The sequence below is a fragment of the Caretta caretta genome, chromosome 7 (assembly GCF_965140235.1).
Source record: "Caretta caretta isolate rCarCar2 chromosome 7, rCarCar1.hap1, whole genome shotgun sequence".
NCBI lineage: Eukaryota > Metazoa > Chordata > Testudines > Cheloniidae > Caretta > Caretta caretta.
Window position 1 is genome coordinate 59,309,025 of NC_134212.1, and position 19,078 is coordinate 59,328,102.

Below are 19,078 nucleotides of genomic sequence, written 5' to 3' on the forward strand. Positions count from 1 at the left end.
GTGCCTGATTGGCCCTGGAAGGGGGAGTGCACTCTCTCACTGGGTGCCTCATTTCACTCAGCTGTCCCTGGGGTTTGAAGCGTATACTATAGGCTATCCACATTGCTGTTCTGAGTCCCTTGCAATGCAGTACCCACAGCAGGAACAGTAAGGGGCATGTGTGGCGGAGCTGGAGGAGATATTTGGGCTGGATGAGCAGTTCTGACTTTGAATCCCCTTGTGTTATTCATTTTGATCAACAGTTTATCTTTGTACATGAAATGTTCTATGATGGTCTAAAAATACTAAAATAATCCCAAACAAATACAATCCCCGATTCCTTGCTTCCTTCTCTGCTCCCCAACCCCCAATTTAACCTCCAACAATGTTTCCTACGAGGTCTCTTTGGTCTATTTTAGATGGGGATCATCTCTCGTGACAGTTCAACACCTGTTTTCCTGGCTACAAACATTGCTGGACACCTCGCTGGTCCCTTACGAACTATTGGATCGGTGGCTGTGGGCCAATTTGGTAAGTACAAATTGGGGAATGGAAAAGTAGAACATGAGAGCTGGGGCTAGTCAGACTGGATCTTCAGACGTTTATATGTTCTGTCCTGAAAAGTGTACATAGGACTCCCAATGTAATCAATGGGATCCCAGCATGTACGTGTATCTGAGGGCATAACTTGCCTCTAATGCCTTAAGCTTCAAGGCACTTGGTAGTGATCTTGTTCAGATATATGTAATGGATGTGGCTCCAAAGTCTCATAGGCATCATTGGGAATGATGTCATGGTCACATACTGTAGAGCAATGAGTCCTTTTGCCAGACTCAGTTAGTTAATGGCATTTCTACCTTTTCCTCTTGCAGTTTCATTTCTCTTCATCTCTCTTATGCTGCGTTTTCTTAAAGATGAGCCCAAACCAAAACCCTGGCTCAGAATAACCTTGAACGTGGGAGAGATTCAGATCTAGAACCCAGCTTCATGGCTGGTCCCTACCCTGACAATAATGGCCAGGACTAACATTGCAGATTGTCTTTCTCTGGAGTTCTGATCCCAATTCAGGCGTTGCTGCTCAGACCCATCTCTCTCTTGGTTGGGTTGTTTAAGCAAACGCACCACCCTCACTTTCAGATGCAGCAGAATTCCGAGATTTACTGCAGTCTGCTCTCGGGATGAAAGTTCTCCCCTGCCCAGAGATGCAGCATGGTAACAGGGTGTCTCTGTTGTACTGCAGTCATGTGCCCATTAATGTCCAGCTCTAGATTTGTTCCATATCGGTGCATGGATTAGTAACTGTTGGTCTCTCCCCAGGAGTACGAGTGTTCCAGTCTTGCCCAGCAGCTAACAGCCTGAACTTTATTGGTGGCCCAGCTATTCTGCTAGGCCTCATTGCCATGGCCCGGGATGACCATGCGATGTACGCCGCAGTCAAAGTCCTGAACTCCGTCCTGAACCGCAGTCCCATGAGTGAGAAGCTGATGAGCCACATCGGCGGATACCAGGTGAGAATGAGCCCCTCTGGTTTCAGGTGTTGTTTGCCTCACTTGCATTATGTGTTCTCGGCCTCTCTGAGGGCCTGGCCCAAAGGCCATTGCAGCTAATGGGAGTGAGGCATTAAAGGCCTACAGCCCTTAAGGTTAGTCCCATGGAAAGCCTGAGAGTAAGACCTGCAGGACTGAGCCCTAAATCCTGTGCCCATCATCTCCATCACAGCTCAGCTGCTGCTGGTGAAAACAGCCAGGCAGGGCTCACTCCCAGACACAGCCAATGAGACTCACAATCTTCAGAAGATTCACAGCATCTTTGCTTACTTGTTACGATAATGGAAGGTGTCACACTGGCCATTGTATTAAGACCTTACCCTCAGAGCAGGTAATGCATAGGCAGCAGCTGTGCAAACTCCCCCCAGGTACTGCCCTCTGTCAGCATGCTTCAACCCTCATCCGGAAAACTGCTTTTAGGGCAAGAGCTCTGTTCCTTCTCCATGGCCTGTGAAGTCCTCAACTTCTCTCTGCTGAGCCTGCCAGTAATGGGGACGGTTAGTGATAATTGTGGAGGGTCTTTTTTTTGCTAGGAACTGGGCTGAGGCAAAAATGTAGTCTGCATCTCAGGATGTAACATTCGAGCTGCCCCAAACTCAGCGGTACCGTGCAACTTCGAAAGTAGGGTTGGCTCCCAGAGTTTTGAATGAACTTGGGGTCTGGCTTGTGGAAGAAGATGATGATGTATATTCTACTGTACTTTGGGGTGGAAATCAGGTGCAAGTCTGCAGTTTCAGCAGAGTGTGTCATTGGGTAAGTGAAATGATTGGTGTCACCCAAGATAAAGAGAGATCTCAATAAATAATTAGTCCTACTGCGCATAGAAGGTATCTTTAAAAGAGCAACAGAGAGGACCCCCTGGATCTGGAAAAACACACTGCATTATTTGAATGAATGTTAGAGCTGGCTGAATTATTCATTGTGAATGAATGATCTGATGGATTTAGCCCATTTTCCCCATCCGATTCTGATTCCTGTGACTGTCTTCATTATTTGTAAGTGTTTGCCAGTTTTTGCAGTTTGTCAGACTCTGGATTCTTGACTCTTTGCTATATGTTGTTCAGTCTACGCGATTGGTTACCTGTGTCACATGGAATTGTTTTTGCTCTCTGTTTGGATTGCTGAAGCTTTCTAATTGGGAGACTAATCAATGGTGAATTACCCACATACACACTTTCTGGTGCATATTTCTGGGTGAATAATCCTTCCTTCTAACTTTTGTGAAACTCAGGAGCTTCTTGAACACTTTCCAGATACAGCAGCGATCACCCAAACACTCACGACTAGACCCAGTTGAAAAACGAGAAAATTTTCACAAAAACGTGTCCCCGTTTCTCATAAATAAAAGTTGAAATTTGAATTTTTGATCTGCTCCTCTCACAAACAACTAATAACATGAGTAACAGTGTAGTGAGCTCTCCATGTGTATTCACACGTTGTTCTTGGTAACTTTCCTGCAGCACAAGTTTATATGTGTTTCACTCCTTCCTGCTGCTTCTTACCCAAAAATACTCCTGCTCTGCTGTTAAATTCCTCCTGCAAGCCAGCCTGCCAATTACAACCCCCCACATTTTCAATGTATATTTAAAAACTTCACTCACTGCTTGAAGTGACAGTCTTATGCTGCATGTATGAATACTGTGTCTGGAGTGTGCTGGGCATGTCATATTTAGTAATAACGCTGGATAATATGCTATAAGGTCAGTGAGGCAGACTGTATTTTCTACTGTGCTTTCTACAGCTTTTGGGCTCAATGAATGCACAATAACTCTTTTCAGCTCCTGGCGTACCTACTAAGGAGGAAGAAAAAGCTGCTAAACAACAGGATTTTACAGCTGGTGCTCTCCATAGCAGGCACGGCAGAGCTGGGCTTGGAATCCTCGACTATAAAGAACTACAGTGCATTCCAATACGTTCTCAGTAACTTTGAGGTAAAGCTACTAAATATTGTATGTGTTCCCTTAGCTATATTAAAGGAGGCTCTAGAGTATAAATTTAGTTCTGTGGCTGTATCTGATGAGAAGGCTACAACTTATCCGGTGTGGGTCTGAACTAAAACCCTGCATATAAGTACCATCCAGACCTGGGGTGTTTGAAGTCTGAATTCCAGTACAGTTTGGGTCTGTCTCTAGATTCCCCCAAGGAGAGTAAGTTATTTTTATGTCTTGCTCCAGCCAACAGATCCAGAATAGTATTTTTGTAATTTGAGATGGGCTGGGGATTAATTGCTTGTCCTGTTGGTGCTGCCACCCCGTCATCAGTTGTCCAAGTGCCCTGATCATTCCAGGAGCTGAACAAATATGAGATTGTTTCCTACTCTGGAGCGTGGAACCTGCTTGTAGGGTGAAATTCCCCCCAAGGCAGAGGGCCCGTACAAAGCTCTATACATCACTGAAGTCAGGGCTTAGGGATGGATTCTGTGAGTAAATGAGCATCTGCTGGGTGGTGCTGTCAGCACTACCCTGGATTGGGTCAATAAATGGGGTTTATGTGCTGGATGGGCCCTGCTTTGGGATCCTAACAGTGGGGTGAATTTCTTCTATCATGCACTCAGATGGGGTGAATCCAGTTTCATAGAAATTAGTGATGGGAGAGACCTATAGTTCATCTCCTCCATTCCCCCCCCTCTCCACCTACTGGGCCAAAGCAGGATAGGTCCCTGCAATCTGTTTTCCAGTGCTTTGTTTCCAGGGATGGCTCCTTAGGCACTTCCCCTGGGAGAAAAAGGTGAAAGTCCCAGATTGGCTGAGTGTGTTACCATGTGTGCCCTGCAATTCAGGCTCAGGCTACACTCAAACCTCCACTTAGTGTGGAGTTGTTCTTTGGTAAAGATGGCTCCCCTGCAAAGAGTTTCAGCTCTACCAGACCTGTCACAAAAAGTCTCATTGAATAAACCCACCTTGTTCTGCACTCTGACTGAGAACTCTGACCACAGAAAACCCCTGCAAAGGAGGAAGCTTCTGCATTTGTGAGCATTAACCAGGCCAGTTCCGACAGTCCTGCTGCTGTCCACGTGCCTCTGAGCTGAATCTGAAGAGTTCTTGGTGTTCCAGGCCCCAGGGTGGACCAGGCTATGTGATAGAGGAGGATCTTTATAGAACAAGGAGCCTCCAGAGTTGTTCTCTAGCTCTCTTCTAAAGCACCTGCATTCTGCTGTTACTCTGCTCACGTTATGTGATCTCAGTGCCTGCAATAGTCCCTATTCAGGGCTGCACAAGTACGTGTTTCAGAGACAGACTCATGGCAGATCTCTCTGGGGCATGTCAGTCAGAGTGATTGTGGAAGCTCATTATCTGGGTGCAAACTGCAGCTTGCCTGCTTTTGTGCACCGTGCGATCAGATATATTTTCTCTCCCTCTCTCCGTGATCATTCATTTCCATATTTCTGAAATTATCCTTTTTTTGTGCTTTATTTTACTCCTTTCCCCCTAAATCCAAGACACACTTGATGCAAATTGAAAAATGTCATTTTAAGTTCACTTAAAAATGTACTCTATGGTATATATATTTTTTCCAACATAGCTTAATCCATGTGCTTTTACATGGTATAAAAATACATATATTTTATACAGCACTTTTCAGCCACAACACTTTACAAAGGAAAGTATTGTTGTCCCCATTTTGCAGATGGGAAAATGGAGGCACCGAGACCTCATTTATATGGCAGAACAGTGACAGAGTCAGAACCCAAATGCACTCAGTCCCAGGCCAGTGTGCTTTACACTGGGCCACACTTCCTCCAGGCATTTCTGACTCATACTAGATTGTATGTGTTGCATGTTTTCTGATCTGTTTTTAAACCAAATGGGTGTAGTTGGGATGCTATCAGTTGGTCAGAGAAGAAAAAGTGGGAACCAGGACACCGGATTCTATTCTCCTCTGCCACTAACTCACTATAGGCAAATAGCACTGTGCCTCAGTTTCACCATCAGTAATAGACACACTCTGTTACCTCATGTGGATGTTGTGAGGCCTCACTAATGTTTGTAAAGTGCTTTGAGATCTCGGGATGAAGGCATGTGCTGCAGAAACACGTTTGATTTTTTTAAAAACTTATTTAATCTCATGTCAATAGAGAAAAAGGAGCTGAACTCGAGAAGCTGTGAAATCTCTGGTTTCATTTGTCTTTCAGCTTTGGTCAAATGCACCAGAAAATCTTGACCTTGCCCTCTTTTCACATCTTGTGGAGATCCTGCGGCCCTCAAGGTACATAGTTGGCATCTATGGCAGAGATAGGATGAACTAATAAGCTTAGGCTGGGATTTTTGAATGTCTCTAAAGGAGTTATGTGCCCAGATCCCATTGAAAATCCATGGAAGATGGCAGGCAACTAGCTCTTCTAAGGCCCTGTGAAAATCCAAGCTTTCATTTACTGGTTCTGTTGGCCATGTCGCAGAATCATAGGACCAAATTGCTAGCTGAAGGCATTGCATTGTCTTCAGTGGGGTTACACCAGCAGAGTACTTGACCCATAGCACTTAGAGAAAGAAAGTAGGTCATCTTGCCTGATTAGACTGGATGGTAAGTTTTTCACATGTTTCCATTCAACAAGTCCAGATGATTGAGTTTGGTAGTTACAGTCTAGCTCTATGCACACAACTGCTCTGGAAAATGGCATCTGTAAGGACTGGTTGGAGCAGTCGCTATTCTGCAGTGCAAATCTCGGGACGTAATGCCCTCAAAGGGAGATCAATTTAATGTCAGAATTCTTCAGATCTTCAACTTTTAGAGGGAGAAGATGGCTTATTATTTTTCATTGGTTATTTATTCAGTGCCCAAAGTATGCTGGATACACTACAGACAAGTCCTAATAGAAAGCCAGATGTCTATTTATTCATTTGATTTTTTAAAAGTAATGAAGCTGGTTGAAAACATCTTTGCCAAAAAAAACCCCAAAACCTTTTAGTCAAAACATTTTCATTTAATCAAGGGTGAAATTCCCCCTCCCCCCCCCCCCAATTTTTTTAATGAAAGATTTCAGGTTTAAAACTGAAATTTAGACCAAATAATTTTGAGATTTTTAAGAACGTTCCCAACCCAAATTTGCACAGAGGAAAGAATAATTTCCCGACCAGCTCTACGAGAGAGTTAAATATTTTTGGAGAGACAGGGCGAGACAGACCGGCTGCCCCAATGAGGCCTGTAGATTCCATTCTGTTGGCACTGAAAAGCCAGGCATGATCCCATCTGATGTCTCTTGCTGAGTTTTACAAGAACAGCATTTATTTCCACCAATTCAGGGCTTTCCAAGTCAATAACTTTGTTTTGTTTGAACTCGCTGAAAGGCGGACGTTTCCGGGGAAGGGCGAGGGGGGAGGAGGAACACACTGAGAAGGCTTCAGATCCCCATCTCCGACACATATTCAATTTGTCTGTCGGAGTTTTGATTGGTTGCCAAGGCAACATCAGAAGTCCGTGGTACAAAGAGTGAACGCAGAACCCTTTTAGCAGAAACTTGGCAGAATTGGCTCTTTCCAGTAAAGGCTTTTAACGTTCCTCTTGCTTTGATGCAGAGATGGATGTCGGAACGCCAAAGTCGCCTACCAGATGCAAATGGTGCCCAAACTGGTTTTCCTCCTCAACGACATCGAGATCAGTTGCTCACGAGTCACCACTATCTGTACCATTTTCTCCTACCTGCTGCAGGGCTATTTCAACACCAAAGACATTCTTAGGTAACCCCAACCATGCAGTATTTTCTCAGCTCACAAGTGAGCAGTCCCCCTACAAGCACAGGAATCCTATTGTGTGATCACAGTCGCCACATCCAGCCCTGCTTGGTGCTCTGGACAAAGACAGAATCCCTGTAGATCCCTTCCAAGGAATCGTAGGGGAAAACTCCACTGACAGCCAATTCAGCATTTAATTCAGCCCTGTTCAAGTGAGTGAGAATCACCCCCGGCCAAGTTGTGACCCTTACAGTGAATATAGCACAGGTAGCCCCTTGACCTCAGTGGGATGACCCAAAGCGTAAGGAACTACTCAAGGTAGGTAAGATTACCGAGGCTGATGGGTGTCTGATCCCGTTGCTTAGATGATGTCCAACTGGCCATTTTATTCTTGAATCTCATGGAGACTGCCTTTGCCGGGACCTTCTGGAGAAGAGAATTCCAACCCTTGATTGCTGAGGAAAGAGCTGCTTGAAACACAATACTGCAGTATTTGATAGCTCATGCCCAGACTGGTCAGTCTCTACCCTTTAGACCAGCTGAGACCCATCCGGTGCTGTCCACAACCCTCACACATAGGGGTGCGGGCCACCAAGATGACACAGGCCAACATTCAAAGCTCTATCTTGATTTTAATGAAATCACTCTGGTCCGGATGCAGCATTGCATTCTGGGACATGCAGTCTCTATTGGCAGCCTCTTTCTTTATTAAAGATGAGGGTGGCTGCAACTTACTAAGTTTTATTTATTGTTAATTGCTTGGATCTGACAGTGTGCATGGTGCTGTACAGTGTGAGCAAATAAAGACAGCCCCTGTCCCACAGCCTCCAGGAGAGCAGCTCGTGCAGCAGGCCCCGAGCATCATTAAAAAACAGGGGACCTGTACTGTCCCGAACCTGGGGGAATGCTAAAGTATGTTGTCATGTCTGGAGTGTTCTTATAGTGTGGTATTTTAGTCTATAGGGAACACCACTCCCAGAGTCAGATGAATGCACATCACTCACTTGCTTTGTGCGTGTGTAACGTTCATCCATTTATGATGAGAACTGAAAAATGGTATTCAAGCATTTCACAAGTGAAAAGGAGTTGTCACAGCAGTTTCCTGCTGGGCTGCTAGAGATTCCATGTTGGGTGTTGCATGCCTGGAAGCCAGTGAGGTGTCACTCAGAAACACTATGAGGGGAGCTCCCAAGGGGATATGGACACCAGGCACGAGCAGTATTGCTTTCCCAATATTACCAAATCCATTGGTTCAAAAATCATGAGTCAGGCCCCCAAAATCACAAAACTGGCTTTAAAATTATGAGGTTTTTTTTTAAAAGGGGGGATCATTTTTATTTTTATTTTTGAGTCATTAGGGGGTCATATTTTCAAGCTTTTCTCCACAAGGGCTAGAAACGTACGCTATTAATGAAAGCCGAGATTCTCACATAATCCCATGACTCCAGGAGCTGAGGCTTTAAGAAAGGCAACAACTATCATGAGACTCACAGTACAATAGTAATAGTTGGAAATGCTGCTAACCAAAATGATTTCCTCTTTCTCTGAAAGGATTGGATTGTTCCTTGTTTACACTTTAAAGCCCTCGTCTGTGGATGAAAGTCAGATATGCCTGGATGGGATCTCTGATCCGCCAGGAGAAGGTAAGGAGGTCCCTTTGGTGAATGAATTCTGATGGATGCTGCCCCTCATCCCTGGGGCAGGTCCTAAATGCAGCAGGGCTGTGCTCGGGGAGGGCAGGGGAGAGGAGGGCAGGAAGGGCAGACCCCTGAGGGACATGCTGCAGAACTACTCAGGAGTCCAAATTTAATTGCTTTGCTGGGTCAGGGCCCTACTGTGAACAGCTCAGGGGTAGTAAAGGGACAGAGAATAGTCATGTCTGGGAAGGTCTGTTCTAAAGCCAGGTGATGTGCTTAGTTATGCTTTCCCCCCCTCTGGTATCTCTCCTGCAGTTAGGTTGGCAGAGCTTGGTCACTGCACCAAAAGCCCCTCAAGTGCTGGTTTTCACAAGTCTCCAGGAAGAGAAATGTCCATTTGGTTGAAATTTCACAGAGAGCAATGTTTGTGGGTTAAAAACAATGGAATGAAAGGGTGAAAGTTCCCTCCCAGGATTCCATGGGAATGTGGTTGTTGCTGCTGGCCCGCTGTAGTTTTTGCATTGTGCTGGAGTCCCATGTGGGTGAAGGGGCATTCTCTAGGGCAAGTGCATATTGCAGTGCAAGGAGCCATGCATCTTCTAAATGTCTACCCCATTTGTGTCTGACTTGACGGCTGGGAGAGCCAGCCACCTTGACTTCCTGTTACTTATTGTCCTATGAGTGGTCCCAATGGAGGTCCTACTGGATACAACACATCCACGCAACAGAATACATTATGGAGACACTGGTAGCCTGAGCTTCAATGCACAGAGTTTAGAGGTGGAAAAACACCTCTGAAGTCATCCATTCCAGCCTTCTCTTCCACCCAGTCTAGAATTGTTCCCTACAGATTATTCATTGCCCAGCATTTTGTCCAGTCTAGTTTTAAAAATCCCTAATGATAGGGCTTTGGGAACAGAACTCAGAAATGACTAGTACTTACAGTGGCAGGATCCCCACTTCCAAATGTTCACACGTACTTCACCCAGTTAACAACCAATTATATTTGTATTGGCTACAAACAAGGTTGTTCATCAAAGTGCTGGAAACACGTTTTGTCTCCTCTTTACTTTTTATTTCCTTCTGATTATTGTAGCCTTAAGCCAAACATCTGGGAAGACAATCTGGCTCCGAAACCGGTTACTGAAGATGCTGTTAGATGTAATGTGTTCAGACAAACTTCATCTGTCCTCTGAGTAAGTAGAACCATTTGGGGATAGAGTGGGCGGAGGAGGGACTGTGGCTCCTTCGCGGTTCCCCCTCTCTCTCTGTGTTTGACCAGTGCTCAACATCCAGTTAGCATTTATGAGTGTCATCAGTCAATGAGAGAGAGGCGGAATGTGTCAGGTGTGGGTTCAAAGTTTTTTTTTTCCCCAGTGTGATATCTGAGGTTTAGAGTGATATCTATTAAATAGACAACACTTTTCCCACAGTTGCCAAACAGTCAGATCAGAGAGATCACGGTTTCCATATCTGTTCTGTGAGGGGAAAAGAAATCCGATGTGTCTTTAAAAAGCAGTTTCATCTAACTGAGATTACAAATACTACAATGTCTTAATCCTAATCACACAGTTATTGCATCACTACAGGGCAGAGTTAAGGTTGCTTGGGTGCCTTAAGTGTGCATTTGCATACATTAGCATATTGGAATTTCTTTCAAGTTTAAACCTTAATTTTGAATGTTCTAGGTTTATAATGCTTGGGTTGGGATAATTACAACATCCCTGTCCTGTGTTTTACACTAAATTACGGAGATGTTAACCTTAACTGTGACTCCATCTTGATGTAGTTTGTCTGGGAATAAATTAAATTGGGTTTCATAGGGATCAGATGGCTCAAACTATGTGGACAAACAAGCTAATGAATCTCCTTAGCACCAGATTGTGGGCACGATATCCAGAGCGTAAGTGACTTAGGGGCCTAAGTCAGTTGCCCAGATCCTCAAAGGTCTGGGAGTTAGGCACCTAAATATTCTTCAGAGTAAGGGCCTAAGTGATTTCAGAGAATAAACTCTCCATTGTGATGTAGGCTCCTAGATCAAATCTTCCCCAGTGTCTTTAACGTGTTTACTTCTCATGCTGTGTTTCTCCCAGGGCTCAAGAAGAGATGTTCCTGGCGCTGGGGCCTGATTGGTTCCTCATGTTCACACAAAGCCATCTGCACCCAAGCACCGTTGTGATAGGGGTCAAGTTGCTGCTGCACTTCCTCCACAATCCCACACTACTGAGCAAATTCAAGGAGGGAGTGGTGGCCGGGCGCTGGGTAGAAAACAGCTCCATGGGGCTGGATATCCTAATGGGTACGTCCCAGATATGAGACTCACTCCCAAAATAGCCTCTTCCAGGGAGAGTTTCATGAAAACTATGTTGACCCTGGTGCAGAAGCAATCGGCTGGGGCTACCAGTCCAGTTGCATAAAATAGCAAATCTCCCATTGACTTCGATGTGAGCTTAGTATGGTCCAAGCAGCAGGATGATCTCTTACTGCCGGGCTGGGAGATACCTTCTCCATCATACTGCAGGCTGGGGATTCCAGACCAGAAATCACTGGGTGAGGAGATTGTGTGGTCTGATCTGTGCAGAAGGTCAGTCTAACTGGTCTGTACATCTGTGAGTTGGTCAGTCACCACCTTCTAGTCCCTCTGAGATTTGCTGCAACCCTGTTCTGCTCACTCCCCCAGGTGAGACTGGGGAGTGCACAAGGAGAACGTCACACCATGCGTATGAGAGTGGAGGGTGGTTTTCTATTTTGTTAGTGTCAGAGAAATTCTTCTAACGGCTGGGGTTGTTGACAGTAGGAAGGCAGGGTGGTTTGGGCCCCAGAGAACTGCCGGTCGTTGTCAGTCAGCCATCCCTCTCCACTGCACCTAATGCAGGATGGAAACTGAGCCGTTCAAAGCATGTTTTCTTCCTTTGCTTCTAGACAATTTGAAAAGAGGGCCCCCAATGCCTGACTATGGCCCCTACCTAGTTTTCGGACTAACGGTGCTACAAGTATGTCTGATTAATCACATTCACCTTCCTGAGATCTACCTGCTGGTCTCTGGGCTATTCCTGGGAACCCCACAATGTGACCCACCAGAAGCGTCCAAGGTAAGGCCCCCACAAAGGCCGGTGTGGGGGGTGAATGAGAGTTTGCACCTTGGCTAGGTGACCCTGCTGTGCTCCCTAGGATTCCTAAGCTGCTTCTCTGTAGTGGCTCCAAACGGAGAGGCAGCCCAGCAACGTCTGCCCTGGACAACACAAGCATCCAGGCTGGGGAAGCTTGTGGTGGTTGGAGCTACAGTAGAACCTCAAAGATACGAACACCAGAGTTACAGACTTACCAGTCAACTGAACACCATGTGGACCCGGAAGTCCTTGATCAGGCAGCAATGCAGACCCCCCACAAAAAAGCAAATACTGTACTGCCTTGGGGCTGCAGCACCTGGGGAACTGGGGCTGCAGCCGCAGGGTGTGTGTGGGGGGGGTCAGGGCTCCCGGCGGACGGGGGGGCTCAGGGCTTCCGATCTTCGTGAGCACCGAGGCTCAGGGCTTTAGACCAGAGGGGAGCGCCGGGAGCTCTGCTCTCAGTTTCAGCCAGGGGTGGGGGGACGACTGAGGATCGGGGCTTCAGCCCCACGGCTCTGGTTTTGGTTTCAGCCCCCCAGGGGGTGCCAGGGATCAGGGCTTTAGCTACGGGGCGAGTGCCGGTTTCAGCCCAGCGCTCCCCCGTAGCTAAAGCCCCGAGCCCTGGTGCTCCCCCCTGGCTGAAACTGGGAGTGGAGCTGCGGGGCTGAAGCCCTGATAACTGGCGCCCCCTTCAGGCCTGAAGCCAGAATGGAGCTGCGGTGCTGAAACCCCAAGTCCCAGCATTCCCCCCAGGTCTAAACCCCTGAGCCCTGGTGCTCCCACAGGGCAGAAGCCCTGAGCCCCCCTCTGGGAGCCCTGATGGCCCGTAGGGTCAGAAGCCCCATCCTCCAGCCCTGCAGCTGCAGCCCCAACTTCCCCCTGGCTGAAGGCTGTAACGTCTTGTTCATAGTTATGGACCATTTCAGAGTTATGGACAACCTCCATTCCTGAAGTATGCGTAACTCTGAGGTTCTACTGTCCTTGTGCTTGATGCGGCTGGATGTGGAAAGAACAGGAACCTCCTGGAGGTTTCACCCATCGCTCTAGACTGCTCCGAAAGCAGTGAAGGGTGCAGCCGTGCCCCTGTGAGCAGCCTCCTCCTCGAACGTCTCTCCCTTCCTTCAGGCAGATCTGGACTCCATGCTGCAGTGGCTCCTGCAGAACCACCAAACAGAGGACGTCCTTAAAGCTGGGCTGTGCACAGAGGCAGTGGCCCTGCTGCTAGAGATGGTTAAGGCCACAGTGAACAAGGTGAGCAGCCGGCTGTGTGTGCGCAGGCCCACAGAGGGAGTGGAGGAGAGTTCTGCTTGAGGCAGCCCATTCCCTCCCCAAGGGGTGACAGCACAGTGGTGGGCAGGGAGCTGATGGCTGCCAGCTACTGACCCGGCCATTTTATCATTGCTGGGAGTAGGGGGCTTCAGAGAGACCCTGTCTGCGCTTACGACTAGGATCTGAGAGTTGCAGACTGGATCCTGGCCCCTCCTAATGTGCTTCTGGGCCCCAGCCCCTGCCCATTCTGAGTGGAGAAAGCCCCAGCTTTGTGGTTAGAGCTGTGTTCAGGCTCAGGAGAGGAATGCGTGGCTCTAAGCAGCTGCTCCCTGTGGCCCTTGGAGCAATTCGTTCGTGACTTCTCCAGCTCTGGCCAAGCCGAGGCCACTCAGATCTCTGGGGACTGCTGAGAAGAACAAGGCAAGGTGTGCCAGCTCAGCACGCGTGCAAGTGAAGCGCTGCCCTGACGAGATGCACCTGTCGGTGTTCAGCCCTTTGCAGGTACAGAGGGCTCCTGGGAGGTGGCCTATCCTGGGAACGTCATGCAGTTCCTGTGTCTCATCTACCACAGCTACCCCCAGGACCCAGTGTGGTGCTGCTCAGACTTCCTGCAAACCTTAGCCAGTGTCGTCTTCCATGTGGGGGCGCACCAGGTAAGTGTGAACCAGCTTGGACGGCTGTGACTGAGCCAACTGAGCCAGGTTGGACTACCAGCTGACACCTTTGCCCTGGTAGTCCAACCGAGCCCCTGCTGATGCTGTTGTGAGTCGTACCCGGTCAGAGCTGTGGGATCTATCCCATGGTCCGTGCCCCTCAAGCTGTCAGCCTTTGTGGAACCTAAATGTAGGGGCCAATGTATTGAATCCAGTGTTCCCTGCTGGGTGTCTTCACCCTTCCCTGTCTCCTTCCTCTTAGCCATGGCCTGGATCACTGGTCAGTGATAACTAATGGGTGGCTCGGCTCCAGGTGTGATGCAGCCAAACTCTTTAATCCCAATGCTCCTTGTGGGGCTGGGGCCATCCCTGTGCACTGCCATCCTCCCTACTAAAGAACCACCCCTCTGAGTGTGACCCCTTCACCAGAGTATGTAGCACTCATTTCCCTCAGCCAGCTGCTCGCCCCTCACCCACTGGGGACGTTGCTTCTCCCTTGCATCCCTACCCCAGCAGCCGCCCCAGCCCCACTGCACTCACCAAACCCCACTCAGCTGCCAGCTGATTCCCCCATTCCTGATTTTAAAACAAGTCGGCGGAGGGGTTAACAGTGCTTCACACATACTGCAGCTCCTTTAATCTGAGTGCATCCTTCAGCTTTGCTACCATTATTGTTATTTGGCACCCTTGGGGCACTGGTATGTGTATTAGGCATCACTAAACCCTTCTTGGTGTTAATATTAACAGCTGAGGAAACTGAGGCACTGAGAAGTGAAATGACTTGTCCATAGTCAGAATGATTGTGGGTATGTCTACGCAGCAGCTTGGAGGTGTCATTCCCAGCACAGGTAGAAGACATGCACTAGCTCTGCTAAAAGTATCAGTGGGCTGTGGCAGCTCGGGCTGGCCATCTGAGAACAGTCCTGCCCAACCTCCTGGATACACTCTCAGACAGCTAGCCCAAGTTGCGCCCATGCCATGGCAGCTGCACTGCTATTTTTGGGGCACTTGCTTGAGCGGACATAACGCACGTATATCTGCCCGTGCTGGGAAGCATCCGCCCGGCTGCTGGGTAGGCATACTCAGTGTGACACAGGCAGGTATAGAATCCAGGAGTCCTGGCTCTTAGTTTTTATGGCCATATTGCATTGCCTCCCCTTTGCTCTCTGTAGCAGCTGTGCTCAGTTGTGGGGAGAAAGCAATGCTTTTAAAATAAGCTCCCCTGAGTGCCATTGTCTCTGCTGTCTTTACTCAGGGAGGCTTTGAAGGCCTGTCGCCCCTCAACAGTCCAGCTGCCGCTGAAGCAAACAGCTGTCCCGACCCCCCGGCTGCCCCACTGCCCCAGCACCCTGCCAAGAAGCAAGTGTGGGACTTCCTGCGCATCCTGCTGATGGAGAGTCTGGCCAGCATCCCGGCGCACAAACAGGGGCACCCGTTCGAGCTACTTCTTGAGGTCTCATTGCCGTAGACTCCAACCCTCGCTACTCTGCATTGGGAGTCGGGGAGGGGGGATGACACAGGAGGCATCCTGCAGTGATGTAGGGACTCAGAAGGGTCTGCACCCCACCTACTCCTTTCAAGTTCTCCAGGATAGAGCTGGGCGGGTACCAGATTTTTTTATTTTGCGAGATATTCCACAATTTCCAAAACTTTCCTTTTCTGAAACAGAACAAAAAAAATGTTGAAATTTCCCACAAAACAAAATTTTTAGAAAAGTTTGTTTCGGGTCAATGGAAACGTTTTGTTCCGGGTTTGACCTTTGTGAACTTAAAAAGAATAAATTAAAATAACGAATTTGACTTCGAAGGCTGGTTTTGACATGACAAAATCAAAACGTTCTGTTCTGAAAAATGTCAGAATCTTCCACTTCGACATTATCAAAATGCTTTGTTCCTTTTTTCAGTGAGAATTCATTGAAATCAGCATGTTTTTCAAACCGCTTAGATTCCGACAAAAACATGATTTTTCATCAAAAAAACTGTTTTGACAAAAAAAAAAAAATTCTGAGCAGCTCTACTCCGAGAAGGGGTTGTCTGCAGTTCCTCCTAGCAAGCACCATGTGATCAAGAGGGCCTGAGGCCAGACCACACTGCTGGGATATGGGGCACCTCCAGTTATGTTATTCAGGATAACCAGCTAGAATTGAAAGCCTAACTGCCCTGTAGGGAAGAGATTCCCCTGTGCTGCATGCATTCATATAACCCAAGGCAGGATGCTACCTGTACACAGCACCAATAGTAACTTGCATTGGAGAAATGTATTATGCTGGAGTTAGATCTTGGCCAGTAAAAAATCTTTCCCTGTCCGTTTATAATGTGTACATGACATTCTAAGGCAGCCCATGGATTCTGTTAATGCCGTGAGATCCCATATGGGGTTGTCTTGTGTGCTGATTTACTTAAAAAATCATTTATTTTCAATGGACAAAAAAATAAATAAATAAACCCCCTTCTAAGCACAGATGGATGGATGGCTGCTGCACCAGTTGAGTCTGGACTCAGGTTGCACACACTCCAAAGCAGGGGTTCTTGGATCGACCCACTATAAAGAAGGGAGTAGTTGCAAATTTAGTATCCAGGTTTATATTTTGAATATCCCAAGTGCAGGTGTGTCTAGATCTGGGGTTTTGATTCAGGCCAGTCACTGGTTTTAAGACAAGTAGAACTGAACCTCAGCTCTTGATTTTGGCTTCCATTTTCTGTGAGTCCGATCCACTCAGAAGAGACGAGTGAGGGGGAAATCTCTGAAGGCTTAAAAAGTAGTTGGGGTTCAGTCCAGAGAAGCTGTCAAAAGCAGGAACGCTTCTCCAGGCTATCCAAATCTCCTGAGCCTGCCAAAAGGGCTGTGAAAATCCCCAGAGAACCGGTTCTCTTGGGAGGTCGCTGGGAGTCCTGCTGCTGCTCTCTGTGAGGATGGCCTTTCTCATGGTGCTGGGATCCCTTTAATCTCAGGAGCGCATAGGGCGTGGCAGAAATGCATTAAGCTTTATCAGAGCCTCCGTGAAGGTTTGGTTGTAGAATGAGGTTAAGGGTTGGCTGAGGCGACAGCCCTTGTTTTCTCTATACCAGTTCCCACCTCCCTAAGAGGGGTGCTCCAGGAGATCAGAAACTGGCATTTGGACCAAAGACATCTGGAGTTATACCCCTGTCAGGCTCCTGGGTGAAGGCAGGCAGGACTAGTGACAGGAGCTTGGGATCCTGTAACTGAAGCCGGAGTCAGAGCCAGTATCAGGGTCAAGAGTCAAGGTGAGAGTCAATCCGGAGTTGGAGTCAGATTCAGGAGGTAAGCCAAGGGTCAGAGCCAGGAATCAGGCCAAGGCTCAATACCAGGTATTGGGGTCTGTGTTGGGATTCCAGGGGTCAGTCAGGAGCCTGAATCCAAATCAGCACCAAGGTCAATACCGGGAGTTCAGTAACAGAGAAACAGGGTGGTCGCAGCAGCTAGCTAGGGATCTGTGTTGTTGCCTGGACCCTTCCTGCTAGGCCCCATGGGCTGATATAGGGACCAAGAGCCAATCAGGGATTGCTAAAACCATTGTCGTCAGATCCCTTGAGGCAGAATGTTCCCCTGGGATCAAACCTTTGTGGATTGTGGTACAAAGGGTGTGGCTGGGTTATGGCTGTTGCAGTGTGGGGATGTTAGTTAGGAGTAGCCCTGTGGGTCTGGGTTCAAGTCCCACCAAACCTTACATCCCTGAACCCAAATCATCCCATGTTGTTCTGAGCTTGCACACTAGCCATCCCACATTATCCTGGGCCTATACCCTGCACTAAAACTATCTGAGATTATCCTGGTCCTAAACCATCCCAGATTAAAGTGGGCCCTTAACCTCAACCCAAACCACCCTGGATATATTGGATCATACCCTGCAATCCTTACTCAGTTGAGGCAGATCCTCAGCTGTGTATATTGTCATATCTCCAGTGGACTTTGCATGAGTAAAGGCTGAGTGAGGTGGTCAGCGTTTGTGCCCTTTGTTGTGTTAGCACTGTGCTGATGGTTTCGTGCTGTGGTTGTGCAGGCTTCTGCAGAAAACTCCACCAGGGAGCAGAATAGACATTTCCAGACAGAAGTCTTGCGTTCTACTATGGATATCTTCCACATCATCAGCCAAGGGGGTGGGAAAACTGGCTCCTCCAGACCGAGAGGTAAGTGATGAGCTTCAGATCTTCAGCTAGATAGTTTTTAGGTTGGGGTATCTGACTGTGTTCTCTTAAGAGATTTAGAAACACCAGCTGAAATATCGGTCTGGTATCTTAGCATTGTAGGCTGCATGGGGCATTCAAATGCTCCCAAGAGCAAGTGCATTGAAAGTACTGCGGTCCTGCCATGTGACCGGCAAGCTTCTCCATCTAGTGTTCCCTGCTATAAGAAAGATTAAAAATCTGGCATTGAGAGCAAAGACTCCATAGGGGAGGCAGTGTGGGTCTAATGGACAGAGCCCCTGACTAGGACCCAAGAAACCTGGGTTCTATTCCTGCCTTGGCTACTGGCCTGGTGGTTGACTCTGTGCCTTGATTTCCCCATCTCTAAAATGAAAGTAATGATTCTGGCCCTCCTTTGAAAAACTCTAGGGGTTGCTGCTGTTATTAAAGCAGACTTAGTGAGAATGGAGCTGAAGCATGGAATCTAGCGCAACCAAAATAGGACTTAGCTGGCTGTGCTATTACCTGCCTACAGGCATAACAGCCGTGGCTGTGATCTCAGATGAGACCTGAGTGGGCTTGCACCTGGGCACTACTTCAGTGGGAAACCTTTAAGAAAAATCTAAAGCACTTCAGGAAGTGGAGTGGGTGACTTACTAGCTGTCCCTCTTGTGTCTCGGCGTGGTAGTGGGGAGCAGTCCACTGTGGGATGGATTCCAAATTGGCCAATGGAATTATGCCACTACTAAACCAATAACATTCATTGCTGCAGCACCTGCATTGTTCTTGGGGGTCTCCTGTCTGAGTCCCCCAAGATCCCCGCCTCAGATGGGACAGCGCGATGGTAGCATGGCTTATGCTCCAGCATCTGACAGCGCTGTCCCCCTGTTGTATTCCCTGCAGGCGACAGTGACCCTCATGGCGGGGCGGAAGTAGCTGTGCCTATGTCTGTGGTGAACGTTTCCTATTTCACTCAGAAGCTGGCGGAGAAGCTTTACAGTGGAATGTTTGCTGCAGACCCGAAGCAAATCCTGCTCTTTGTTACCGAGCAGGTCATGGTGGTGAGTGG

At 47.9% G+C, this 19,078-nt stretch overlaps 1 protein-coding gene across 2 annotated transcripts in view; it reads left to right on the forward strand.

Moving 5' to 3' along the window:
* WDFY4 (WDFY family member 4) overlaps positions 1 to 19,078 on the forward strand; it is a 241,499-nt gene that overhangs the window by 94,556 nt on the left and 127,865 nt on the right. Inside the window, exons 23-36 of one of the 2 annotated variants that reach the window (XM_048858078.2) lie at positions 399 to 510; positions 1,297 to 1,487; positions 3,305 to 3,457; positions 5,659 to 5,732; positions 7,040 to 7,201; positions 8,747 to 8,838; positions 9,929 to 10,028; positions 10,926 to 11,131; positions 11,755 to 11,924; positions 13,068 to 13,193; positions 13,703 to 13,864; positions 15,120 to 15,317; positions 17,886 to 18,012; positions 18,913 to 19,070. In XM_048858078.2, the coding sequence (XP_048714035.2) occupies positions 399 to 510; positions 1,297 to 1,487; positions 3,305 to 3,457; positions 5,659 to 5,732; positions 7,040 to 7,201; positions 8,747 to 8,838; positions 9,929 to 10,028; positions 10,926 to 11,131; positions 11,755 to 11,924; positions 13,068 to 13,193; positions 13,703 to 13,864; positions 15,120 to 15,317; positions 17,886 to 18,012; positions 18,913 to 19,070 (2,031 nt within the window). Of the gene's footprint in view, positions 1 to 398; positions 511 to 1,296; positions 1,488 to 3,304; positions 3,458 to 5,658; positions 5,733 to 7,039; positions 7,202 to 8,746; positions 8,839 to 9,928; positions 10,029 to 10,925; positions 11,132 to 11,754; positions 11,925 to 13,067; positions 13,194 to 13,702; positions 13,865 to 15,119; positions 15,318 to 17,885; positions 18,013 to 18,912; positions 19,071 to 19,078 lie in introns of those variants that run through there. The other variant, XM_075130729.1, reaches the window with a different exon arrangement.